Source organism: Trichosurus vulpecula, chromosome 5, assembly GCF_011100635.1.
Source record: "Trichosurus vulpecula isolate mTriVul1 chromosome 5, mTriVul1.pri, whole genome shotgun sequence".
In the NCBI taxonomy this organism is placed as follows: Eukaryota; Metazoa; Chordata; class Mammalia; order Diprotodontia; family Phalangeridae; genus Trichosurus; species Trichosurus vulpecula.
The window spans coordinates 266,458,938-266,469,880 of record NC_050577.1 but is presented as its reverse complement, the minus strand read 5'-3'; the positions used below and the strand labels follow the sequence as shown (position 1 = coordinate 266,469,880).

The 10,943-nt window shown below is 50.8% G+C and overlaps 2 protein-coding genes across 4 annotated transcripts; both read left to right on the top strand.

Annotated features, from left to right (window-relative positions):
- The first annotated feature begins 1,096 nt into the window (after window positions 1–1,096).
- On the top strand, window positions 1,097–5,841 carry MYL6B (myosin light chain 6B). 2 transcript variants are annotated; one of them, XM_036761056.1, is made up of 8 exons: window positions 1,097–1,176; window positions 1,617–1,777; window positions 2,650–2,677; window positions 2,933–3,076; window positions 3,894–4,067; window positions 5,021–5,098; window positions 5,276–5,313; window positions 5,754–5,841. In XM_036761056.1, the coding sequence occupies exons 1-7, from the start codon at window positions 1,173–1,175 to the stop codon at window positions 5,302–5,304; spliced, it is 618 nt and encodes a 205-aa protein (XP_036616951.1). In that variant the 5' UTR covers window positions 1,097–1,172; the 3' UTR covers window positions 5,305–5,313; window positions 5,754–5,841. The 2 variants fall into 2 exon arrangements, with proteins under 2 accessions (XP_036616951.1, XP_036616950.1); XM_036761055.1 differs by lacking the exon at window positions 1,097–1,176 and having other exon boundaries at window positions 1,601–1,777.
- A 1,022-nt stretch (window positions 5,842–6,863) lies between these two features.
- Window positions 6,864–10,703, top strand: MYL6 (myosin light chain 6). 2 transcript variants are annotated; one of them, XM_036761509.1, is made up of 7 exons: window positions 6,864–6,966; window positions 7,309–7,336; window positions 8,217–8,360; window positions 8,827–9,000; window positions 9,124–9,201; window positions 9,627–9,672; window positions 10,485–10,703. In XM_036761509.1, the coding sequence occupies exons 1-6, from the start codon at window positions 6,964–6,966 to the stop codon at window positions 9,653–9,655; spliced, it is 456 nt and encodes a 151-aa protein (XP_036617404.1). In that variant the 5' UTR covers window positions 6,864–6,963; the 3' UTR covers window positions 9,656–9,672; window positions 10,485–10,703. The 2 variants fall into 2 exon arrangements, with proteins under 2 accessions (XP_036617404.1, XP_036617405.1); XM_036761510.1 differs by lacking the exon at window positions 9,627–9,672.
- Window positions 10,704–10,943: the final 240 nt, after the last annotated feature.

The following is a 10,943-nucleotide window of genomic DNA, read 5'->3' as shown; positions in this document are numbered from 1 at the left end:
ATATGATATAGTTAACCAGTAACAAAGTCAAAGCATAATATGATATAGTTAACCAGTAACTCCCACTATATTCTCTTAAAACATAAAAAACCTGAGTCATTTAGGACTGTCAGATGGGCATTTCACCTTCACTTTGGCTCTAAACTGTCCAAATAATTCTCTCAAGGTCACACCAGAGCAGAGCTTGGGCTCATCTTTAGGGGGGTGTTTATCTTCTCTGAGAAACATTGTAGTAGTTTCAGGGAATGCTTCCTACAATCCATCCTGTCCCCACTGAGGGGCCCAGGAGATTTGACCATTTAGACCCCAGTAAGTTTTAAATCTAGGGGAATTCAAACACAGATTTCTTGAAGATGTCACTCTTTGCACTACAGTCTCAGAGGTGACGATTTCAGGAGAGTTACATTGGTTTCCTTATCTAAAACATGATGAATTTTCAGCTGGGCCTTGTCAGTCACCCCATCTCTTTCCCTCTCCCTTGGATCCCATAGGGGTCAATAGCTTCAGCACAGACTTAGGTGAGGATGGCAGACTGGGTTGCCCCTATGTTTGGTTCTGCCCAGCCTGGAGTCCCAGGATGGGGTAGGGTTCTGAGACTGGTGTGTATGAGAAATGAATAATGGGGAGGCTCATTAGGATTTCATTCTTGGGTTCTCTCAGGGATGGAGAATTAACCATTCTTCCTGCCTCGGAGCCCTGCTATAGTCTCTTGGCACCAGAAGTCATTCCAACCTCTTCTGTAAGGCCAAGGCATGGGGGTGTGTTAACTTTGACCTCCACTTGCCTTTGCTGGCCAAGGGGGTAGTGTGTTGGAGCACAAAGCCCAGCCTCCTACGGTCTAGAATGACATGCTGTCCTTTCTTTATCCTATTTCCCTCCCTCCCAATTTGCTCCCTACCAGATCTGGTTCTGGAACTGGGTGGGGGCCAGGAGTGTAAACAGCGGGGATTAGGGGTGATGGACACTGACACCCCACTTCCAAAAGCCTGATTTGGAAGGATGCTTAGATACTTGAAAAGGACTTTGGGGAGGGGGAGGTAGTGAGTCATTACTTCACCCTCAACTTTGAATTCTCCCCTCCTCCCAGACGCATCCCACTCCTGGTCTACAAGAGATTAAGACTGCAGGGGGAGAAAATATTTCTCCCAGAGGAGAGGGGTGCAGGGGTTGAAATGTGTGAGTTCTTTTCTGTCCCTAGTCTTTCCTATATCTATGACTTTATAAATTTGAGATGCCACGGTCCTTTCTGTTGGGATGATTCCTGCTCACCCAAGGGTGAGACTTTTAATCTAGGCACCCAGTTCCCCATCAGCACCATTCCCTTATTCCCAGAGGGGGCAGTGGCTTGGCAAAATGCCTTGGGAAATGTGGGCAGAGAGACGGAGACCTTGGGGCAAGAGGTTGGGGCAGGAGGCCCAGAGTGGGGGAGGCAGGGGAGGTAGAGGGCAGGCAGGCTCTTTGTCTTTGTCTTTCTCCTCCACCTCACCCCCCCCCCAGCCTGATCTCTGCTCCCGCCCCCTTGATATCCCATACTCCCTGGCTATTTAAATTGAGTGCCCCCTCCGGGCACTGTTCGTGTGCCCGTCATCCATCATCCACCATGCCTCCCAAAAAAGACGCCCCTGTGAAGAGGCCATTGGGACCTGCTGCCCCCAAACCTGCTGCCAAGCCAGCCGTGGCCCCTCCAGCGAAGCCCAAAGCTGAACCGGCTGCTCCCCCTGCCTCAGCAGCTCCCACCAAACCTCAGGAGCCCCCCATTGACCTCTCCAAAGTGGTGGTGAGTCTCCCAGCCATAAAAGTCAAGATGAAGGGAGGGGGGCAGGGATGGGAGGTTGGGGAGGCATCTTTAGGAGGTAAGGATTTGGAGATACGGTGAATGGTGGGTGGGGGGAGGCTTGTAGATGGGATAGGGAAAATGGGGGAGGAACTAATGGAGCACTCTAATGGGGTAGGGGTTGCCTTAGCTCCCCCATAACAAACCCAGAAGCCAGATACTAAATCTGTAGAATGGGATTATCAGGGGTCTAAATCCAGGCATCCTGATTTTGCTGTTCCCCTGTTCACTTTTCCCCTTTTGCCTCTTCAATATGGCACCTAACGGCACCCCTTTACACCTTGAGTGGAGAACAGAGATGTGGGGAACACAAGAATCTGGGAACAGAGATGCTAAACTCCTCGGGACTGTTTCAGAGGAGAGAGAAAGAAGGGGGCACAGCCCATCCTCTACTCCCACCCTTCAGGGCCTAGGAAAAGAGGCTGAAAGGGAGGGAATGAGCCTGCTGGTCTGAGAAGGGAGGAGAGGGTGGGGAGGGGGACTTGTTAGACAATCACAGCTGGGGGTATGGGGGTAAATTTAGCTTTTGTTCAACTGCCGGTTATGCGAGGGATGCAGGGTTGGGAGAGCCAGGGGAGGGGAACAGGTGGTGCTGGATTAGTCTTGATTTCCAGGAAGGTCTCCCTCCCACATACCCGCTGCTGGTATTCTCCTAAGGCTGGAAGCCGGGACTCAGGAGCTCCTAGTTCCCAGCTGGATCCCTTTGGGCCACTCCAGAGAGGCTGCCAATTGTAAGGGGTGGGGGAGGGGGGCTGGCCTGGACGGGGGGGTTTCATGGCACCCCACCCATCTTCACACTGTCTTTTCCTTCACAGATCGAGTTTAACAAGGACCAACTGGAGGGTGAGGAGACCATAACCACCCACCCCCACCCTCTTATCCTAAATCCCCTGTCACAGTCTTGTCTTTCTGTCTCCCTATGTCTTTCTTTCTTTCTTTTTTTTTTTTACAGCCCCAGAGCTGCCCTCCACATTAGTTCTGTCCTCAGAATTTCTTTCTCCTGCTATGTTCTGCCTTAGTCCATTATTCTGAGTCCTGCTCTCAACTTGGGGATGGAGGGAACCCTTTGGCTAACCCTAATTCCCTCTCCATTCCCAGACTTCAAAGAGGCCTTCCAGCTGTTTGACCGAATAGGAGATGGAAAGATCTTGTACAATCAGTGTGGGGATGTGATGCGGGCCCTAGGCCAGAATCCCACCAATGCTGAGGTGCTCAAGGTCCTGGGTCACCCAAAGAATGATGGTGAGGCTGAAGGAATGATGAGCCCTACAGGGATGATAGTAGCAGGGGGAAAAGTCAGCTGGTCTGGGTGTGTTTACCCTAAAAGTGATATTGGAGGTGGGGATAGTTCTTTGCCCAGGATCTAGGGATTCTGTAGAAGCAATTCAGTTCAGGTAGGGATTGGCCTAGATTCAGGGGCGGGGAACCTGTGGCCTCCAGTCCACATGTGGCCTTCTAGGTCCTCAAGTGCAGCCCTTTGACCGAATCCAAACTGAGTTATGTTTATGATAATAAAATGTAAGGGATTAATGAAAAACAGACAAAAACCGGCTAATTTTCCTAATTATTGGCTCAAATGAATTGATGAATGTCATTTTGCCATTGTGGTTGTTCAGTTGTTTCAGTCACATCTGACTCTTCGTGACCCCATTTGGGCTTTTCTTGGTAAAGATACTGGAGTGGTTTGCCATCAATGTTCTATTAGGTAGAAGCCAGAAAAGACCCTTAAAAAGTTAAGACATACGTATTGCTAAAAGATAAGAATATCAGTGACTCCTCCAAATATAGTTCAATGACGTTCATGTACTGTATGCAAAGCATTTATAACTCGTGTCATAAAACAAAATCTACATGCACTCACAATAAAATTCTATTTGCAAAAAAACCCCAAAAAACCCAAACCAGACAGAACTAGAATGATACAGATGGGTTGAATGGGCTGGTTCTAATGGGACTGGCCACTGGCTAGAGGTCCCAGGTAATGAGAGTTGGAACGAGGAGTCCCAGGAAGAGGTCACCACTTAGCACCTTCTGTCCCCCCCATCCCCAATCCCCTCAGAGCTGAACTCCAAGCGTGTGGACTTTGAGACCTTCCTGCCCATGCTCCAGTCAGTAGCTAAAAGCCGGGACCAAGGCACATATGAAGACTATGTTGAGGGACTTCGAGTATTTGATAAAGAAGGAAATGGTACAGTCATGGGGGCTGAACTGCGACACGTCCTCACCACCCTGGGTAAGACTGGGAGGTAAAAAAAGAAGGCTCATGGGTGAAGAAGTTCACTTGAGATTAAGGGGCAAGATCCCAGATTTATGGGACTAAACAAGGGAAGAGAATGAGGTGCAGTCCAGGGGCAGAGGAGGGCTTCCTGGTCATTGGGGAGGGGGTGCTATGGGAAAGGGGACTGTTGTGGAGAGCAGGGTAGGCATGGCAATTGGAGGTGGCCATTTCAGTCCAGCCTAGGCAAGGAATGGCATTTATTGGAAGGGACATATTTAGAGAAGCAAGAATAGTTAGGAATGTAGCCAAGTTAGCTCCAGGGAGCATGACCTATGAGATTTCTTAATGTTCTGACAACCTGAAGTGTAAAGTGGGAAGGTGATGAATCAGAAGATATAGCATCTAGTTCTTCTTCAGCCACTAATTGGCTGTGTGGCCTTGGGCAAGTCACTTTCATCCATGGTACGAGAGACAATGAAACCCGGGCTTCCTGGATATTCTGCTAGCATGAGTGAAGTCATTTTGGGTTGGGTGTTTTTTTTTACATTTTTAATTTATTTTTAGTTTTCAACATTCACTTCCGTAAGTTTTAAATTTTTCCCCTTCCCTCCTCAAGACGGCCTGCAATCTGATATGGGCTCAACATATACATTCCTATTATACATATTTTCACATTAGTCATGTTGTATAGAAGAGTTATAACGTATGGGGGAAACCATGAGAAAGAAAAAAACAAACGAAACAAGTGAAGTCTTTTTGAAGAAAAGTGCTACACACAAGCAAGGCATTGATAATATTTATAATAAGAGACGTGGGACTGGGGAGGAAGGGGGAAAAGTCGGGGAGAGAGAAGACTACGGTGCCTCTGTTTGGGGGGGTTAGATGAGGAAGAAGTACCACCCCTAAATAGTATGGCTGAAGTCGGGGTGGGAGGGAGTAAGCTCCAAGTTTATCTGCTCCTGCTACAGGAGAGAAAATGACTGAGGAAGAGGTGGAGACCCTCCTGGCTGGACACGAAGACAACAATGGTTCCATCAACTATGAGGGTGAGAGGGTGGGGAGAAGAGTGGAAGCTGAGAGGTTTGGGGAGTGTGCCTGTGACTTGGGGGAGGCGGTGGGGTTTCTGTGGTGCTGGGGAGTGGAGAAATAATCTACACTCCAAGGAGGGATGGGAGAGGAGGGGTGCTTGGTTCTGACCACCCTCTCTCACCTTTCTTCGGCAGCCTTCCTGAAACACATTATGTCAAGCTGAGGCCCCAAGGTAGGGTGATGCCCCAGCCCACCCCACCCCATGTCCTCAGCTTCATCCCTACCATTTTATTAGTCCCCTTTGGGAGCTTTAGAAGTATTAAGATGCCCTGGAAATATCACTGACTATGGACTCAAGCCCTTGAGTTCAAGGGCCTGTGGTCATGTCATTGCATTCCCATAACCCTGTTTTCTCACCTGTAAAATGAGATTAATAGTATTTGTTTTATCAATCTCACAGGGCTGTTGTGAGAACCAACTATTAGTATGCGAAAGTGTTTTAAAAGAAAACAACCAAGAATGTAAACAGAAGCTATTTCTATCACTTTCACTTTCCCTGGGAGAACTGTGTGCACCTCTTCTTGCTCCTGAAGGATGGGGTGGGGGTGGGGGACGTTGAGGGAAGGCAGTGCACTGGCCACCCAAACCACCCAAACACCTCTCTCTCTATAGATCCTACTTCTCTCCAGCCAGAGGTCTTCCTGCATCCTGGGGAGATGAAAGTCCAGTGCCTTGCACATAGTAGGCACTTTGTAAATGTTACGTGGAAGTGGAAAACTGGTGTGGGAGGGGACAGACATGCTGTGTTGGCCCCCTACCCTCACTTTATTTTCCATAATAAAGTAATGGATGTCTAGTTTCTTGTCTGTTATTTGGAGGGTGGGGAAGGGGGATTTGTGCCTGTGTTTGAGATTCCATCTTTACTCTCCCTTCCTGCTCCTCCCCTCCCCTCTTTGGACCAGGTTTGGTGAAAAGATTGCTTGATTTAAGAGTCAGAGCACCTGGCTTCAAGGACCATTTACATTTACTGTGTGACATTAGAAAAGCCATTTAATCTTAATTTAGTTTAGTCATTTAAACCATAATTTCCTTCTCTGTAAAATGGTAGGGGATGGGGGGGGACGACTAGATGACTTCTCAGATCACTTCCAGCCCCAAATCTATGAAATTCCAATTCTCCACATTCCAGGACCCCACTCGACACCAGGATATAATAGACAGAAATTGGTTCGTCCTTTCCAGCGTCTAACCTCTGTAAGTTATAGAGCTGGAAAGACCAAGGACTGGAGGTCACGGAGCCCAGCCCCTTCCTTTTATACGCCAGGAGGAAACTGAGGCCCAGAGAATCTGGTGACTTGGCCAAGGCCACACAGTTTACGCAGAAGGAAGGGATCCAGGAGCGGCTACGCGGGGAGGGGAGTGAAGGATCTGGAGGGAGTCAGAGCTTCTGGGTGTGAATGCAGACTCTGGCCCACACTCCGTAGGGCCCTGTGATTCAGTCAGAGCCCCGAAGCAGTCCAAGTCCAGGGCTTTTTCCACTGGCCCCTCCAGCCCCCGCGGCCCAGCAAGAGGCGAAGGAGCATGCATAGCTCCAGGGCTTCCGATGACACTCCCAAAATAGGAGCAGCTGGCATCCCACTCTCTCCTCCCCCTCCCTCCTGGCCTCGGCAAGTCTCGATGGGCCGGGGCTCCGGCCCGCCTACTGAATAACCCAGCGAGCTCATCTGCATAAACCTCAGGCGCGGCCTCCGATTGGCTAACTCTGTAGAGGGTGACGTCATGGGGCGCGCTGCGGACAGATTGGAGCCGCGGAGAGAGACGGAGCCATTACATAGCGCACCGGCGGCGGCAGTACCAGCGAGCGAGCAGTAGCACGGCCAAGATGGTGGGGCCCTGGAGAGGGGCAGGAAGCCTGGGGACAGGCCCGGCCCGGGGCGTGGGGGTGGACAGACGGGGAGCCTTGGGGGGTGTCTCCTGGGGGGCAGGGTCTGGGGAGCTGCTGTCTGCTTGCTAAGGTTGGGGGTCCAGGGCAAGCGGGGCAGGGGGGAGGGACCCGGTTTGGAGCTGCGCGGCGCCTTGGGCACCGGCTGGTCCAATGCCCTCACGCCGCAGATGGCGGAGTTGGAAGTTGTGGGAGACGGCAGGCTCGGGGCGGGGGGGGGAGCGCTCCGGGTGTGGAAGCCTGGCTGCTGACCTCTCCTCCTCTCTCCTCTTTGTTGGGCCGCAGTGTGACTTCACGGAGGATCAGACCGCAGGTGAGTGGCCTCGGACCCGCCCCGAAGGGGGAGAGGGGCGTACCCAGGTGCCCCTGTCCAGCATCCGTTCCCGCACACCCACGCAGCGGTGTCTGTCTCCTGTCTCCTCCCGATTTCCTCCATTTTTCTTACTCTGTCTCTCCTCTTCACTCTCCTCCTCCTCCTCTCTCTAGATCTGAGCCCCAAGCATTGGGTGAGTTTGTTTTCGGGGGCTGGTGTGTGAAGACTGTGGTTACGTAACCCTTCGTGTGTGCTGTGATGGTTTGGGGAGTGGGTGTTAGGCTGCCTGCTCCTGCCCTCTCTCTATTAACCTACTTCCGTCCTCTCTTCCCTGTTTGTGACACTCTACCCTGTGTCCACTCTTCCCTATTTGCTGGCTTAGATCTGGGGGAAGGGCCGAGGACTGTGACTCTGGAAGGTGTGGGGCCCTGGGAATTTGAGGGGGAGGGAGCAGGAGCTTGAAGACCTGGCTGAACCGTGGACTGGGAATGGAGATGAAAAAACTGGCCCCTTTGGGATGTCCTGAGCCCTGGGCTGCACCTACTTCCTTATAAGGAGTGGAACCCAGACTGGGCGGTGGCGCATTCCACCCCTGGAGTAAAGGCGGGGCTGAGGGAGTTTTGAAGAGTGAGAGAAATTAGAAGGGTATTAGGGAGATGGAGTACCCCCCCCAAACCAGGCAAGTATCAGCAAACTTACCTAGACTTATGTGGGTCCTTTGGGAAACCTGATCAGAAGAAGTGAAACCAGATTCAGTCTGGTAGAGTTACCCAGGAGTCTGTTTTCTCCTGACAAGAGTGAATGTGTCCAGAGCCCCAGGATAGTACTCGGGATATCTACCTCCATTTTTGACACTGTCTGTCTCTTGTCCCCCCTCTAGAGTTCAAGGAGGCCTTCCAGCTGTTTGACCGAACAGGGGATGGAAAGATCTTATACAGCCAGTGTGGGGACGTGATGCGAGCCCTGGGCCAGAATCCTACCAATGCTGAGGTGCTCAAGGTCTTAGGGAATCCCAAGAGTGATGGTGAGAGAGGGCCCCAAGAAAGACTTTGGGGTGCAGTTAGGAATTCTCTAAGAATGATGCTCAAGGTGGAAACAACCTATCTCTGGAAAGCCTAGTGTACGTGGGGGTACCCAAACTGTACGAGATTCCTTTTGGCAATTTTTGGAGTGGGGAGAGGGGCAGAATGAGTTCCCTCCTTGAGGTGGGAGACAGCAGATTGTTACTTAGGCTATTAGGCTGTTCGATTTTGTAGTTTAGCTCAACTCTTTTGTTTTGGTTTGATTATGGTTGCTGTTACAGAAGGGGGTTCTAATTTGTTTTGGGGTTATTTTGGAGAATGTCTGACTAAAAAAAAAAACCGATAAAAAATGAACCAATGTAGTGGTGATCTGGCTTCCTTTTCAGAGACCCTCAGCCCAGGGAATGTGGGAAATGGCTATTCTGACCTGATGCCACCAACGTTAACCCCCCCTTTTCTCTGGAACAGAGATGAATGTGAAGGTGCTGGACTTTGAACACTTTCTGCCAATGCTGCAGACCGTAGCAAAGAATAAGGACCAGGGCACATATGAAGACTATGTAGAAGGGCTTCGGGTGTTTGATAAGGAAGGGAACGGCACAGTCATGGGGGCTGAAATACGACACGTCCTCATCACCCTGGGTAAGGCCTTCTCCCACCAAGTCACCAGACCTCTAGATTCCCTGTAGTCTTTGGGGGGGGGGGGGGCTTTCCCTATTTTCCCCTAGTCTGCTGATTCCCTGAGAGGTCTGGTCCCCTCTACAGGTGAGAAGATGACAGAGGAAGAAGTGGAAGTGTTGGTGGCAGGGCATGAAGACAGCAATGGTTGTATCAACTATGAAGGTGAGAGGGACATGTTCAGCATTTTCTGGGAAGGATTTAGCAGTCTGGAAAAGTTGAGGTAGGGTCAGCAATCAATCTGTTGACATCAAGTGCCTCCTTGATGCCAAGGATATAAAGACAGATGATGGCAGGAGAATCTTTTTCCTCCTCCAAGTCAGTTTGGCCAGCATTTATTAGCACCCTACTATGTGCTAGGAGTTGTATCTCCAGGTGGGCTGATGGCTCAGAAAGCACTTTGGAGGCAGGCAAGGGGCCAAGCTTAGCTCAGGTGTGTGGGAGGTCAGAGGCGGGGCAGGAAGAGAGCCAGGTGTGAGGGGGTGGAAAGTATATAAGGAATAGAATGTCTCTCCTCACATCCCTGTGTGACACCCACCACCCTATGTCTGTGTCTTGTCTTCACCATTAATGTCTCTTCCTTCCTGCAGCGTTTGTGAGGCATATCCTGTCGGGGTGAAGGGCCCCAAGGGGCGGGTACGGCTCCTCCCAGCCTCTCCTCCCTTTCCTCTAAGTTGACCTTCCCGTGTCTCCTTCCTAGTCCCTCCCCTGCCTTCCCCTCCCCCCCCCCTTCTCTTTGGCTTTTTGTCCCCTGCCTCTGCCTCTAACCTTTCACCTTCTCTTGGCATGTTTCTGCATGGACCTGTCTGATTGGGAAGGGGAGGGTAGTCCCCCTGCATAAAGGAAGACTGTCTGGGTATTATCCCATCTCCATATGCCCCTCAAATTCTGCCCTGGGCTCTGTGAGGTCTAGCTTTTGGTACCCAGGTGTCTGGAAACTTACCAGGCCTGGGACAGTCTTGCTTTAGGGTGCTATCTTGCCCTTGTCCATTTCCCTGGGTGAGGGTTTTGGTGATGGGGGAGGGTTGCCTGGCCAGCTCCTGCTACAATTGAATCCCTTGCCCTTCCTTTTGCTGGGCAGCTTGGAGGTGATCTCCCCCTCCTCCAAAATAAACCCACTGTGTTCTCTCCCTCTTACCTGCCATGGGTTGACAGTGCCTATAGGTGGTAGTTGGAGGGGGGCGGGGTGCCTTCTCTATCTCTGCTGTGTCCTTGCTGCTTATGGTGGGATGGGGACTAACAAGTTTTGGGAGGGAAGCTGGGGGCAATGTGGCCAAGTCAGACCCCATAGTAGGTGGCTCTTCTATGCTCAATAATGACCCCCAGGGCTGGACTCTGGGGTATATTTCCACTTCTGCCACCTTAGGGGTGTAGATGTCCCACCACCCTCAGCTAGCCCCTCCCCTATTTGCCTGCTCCCTAGCTCATTCCCATTTTTTTCTCCACAGAGCTAGTCCGGATGGTGCTGAATGGCTGAGACCAACTCCTCTTTCCACAAAGAACCCCCTAACTTTCTCAGTGTGAAAATCATCCTCTTGCCCCTGAAGCAACTAACTACATTTTCAGGGTTACCAACATCCTTACTTCCAACCCCCACCATAAAATATGTCCTCTTTGGCCTATTTGCTCTCTGCTTTCACCAAATAAAACTTGCTAACTGCTCCTAACCATCTGATTTGTTTTTGTTCTTTTGGGGTGGTCAGAGAGAAGGCAGAATATTGATGCTTTTTTTTCACTTTTAAGGGAAGAGAGGCACAAGGGACAAAATGACGCCAGAGTGGATGGGCCAAGAGCTAAGGCAGGGGTGGGGAACCTGCAACCTCAAGGCCACAAGAGGCCAAGGTCTTTGAGTGCGGCCAAGTTTTACAGAACAGATCTGTTCATTAAGGGAATTGTTCTGTGAAGTT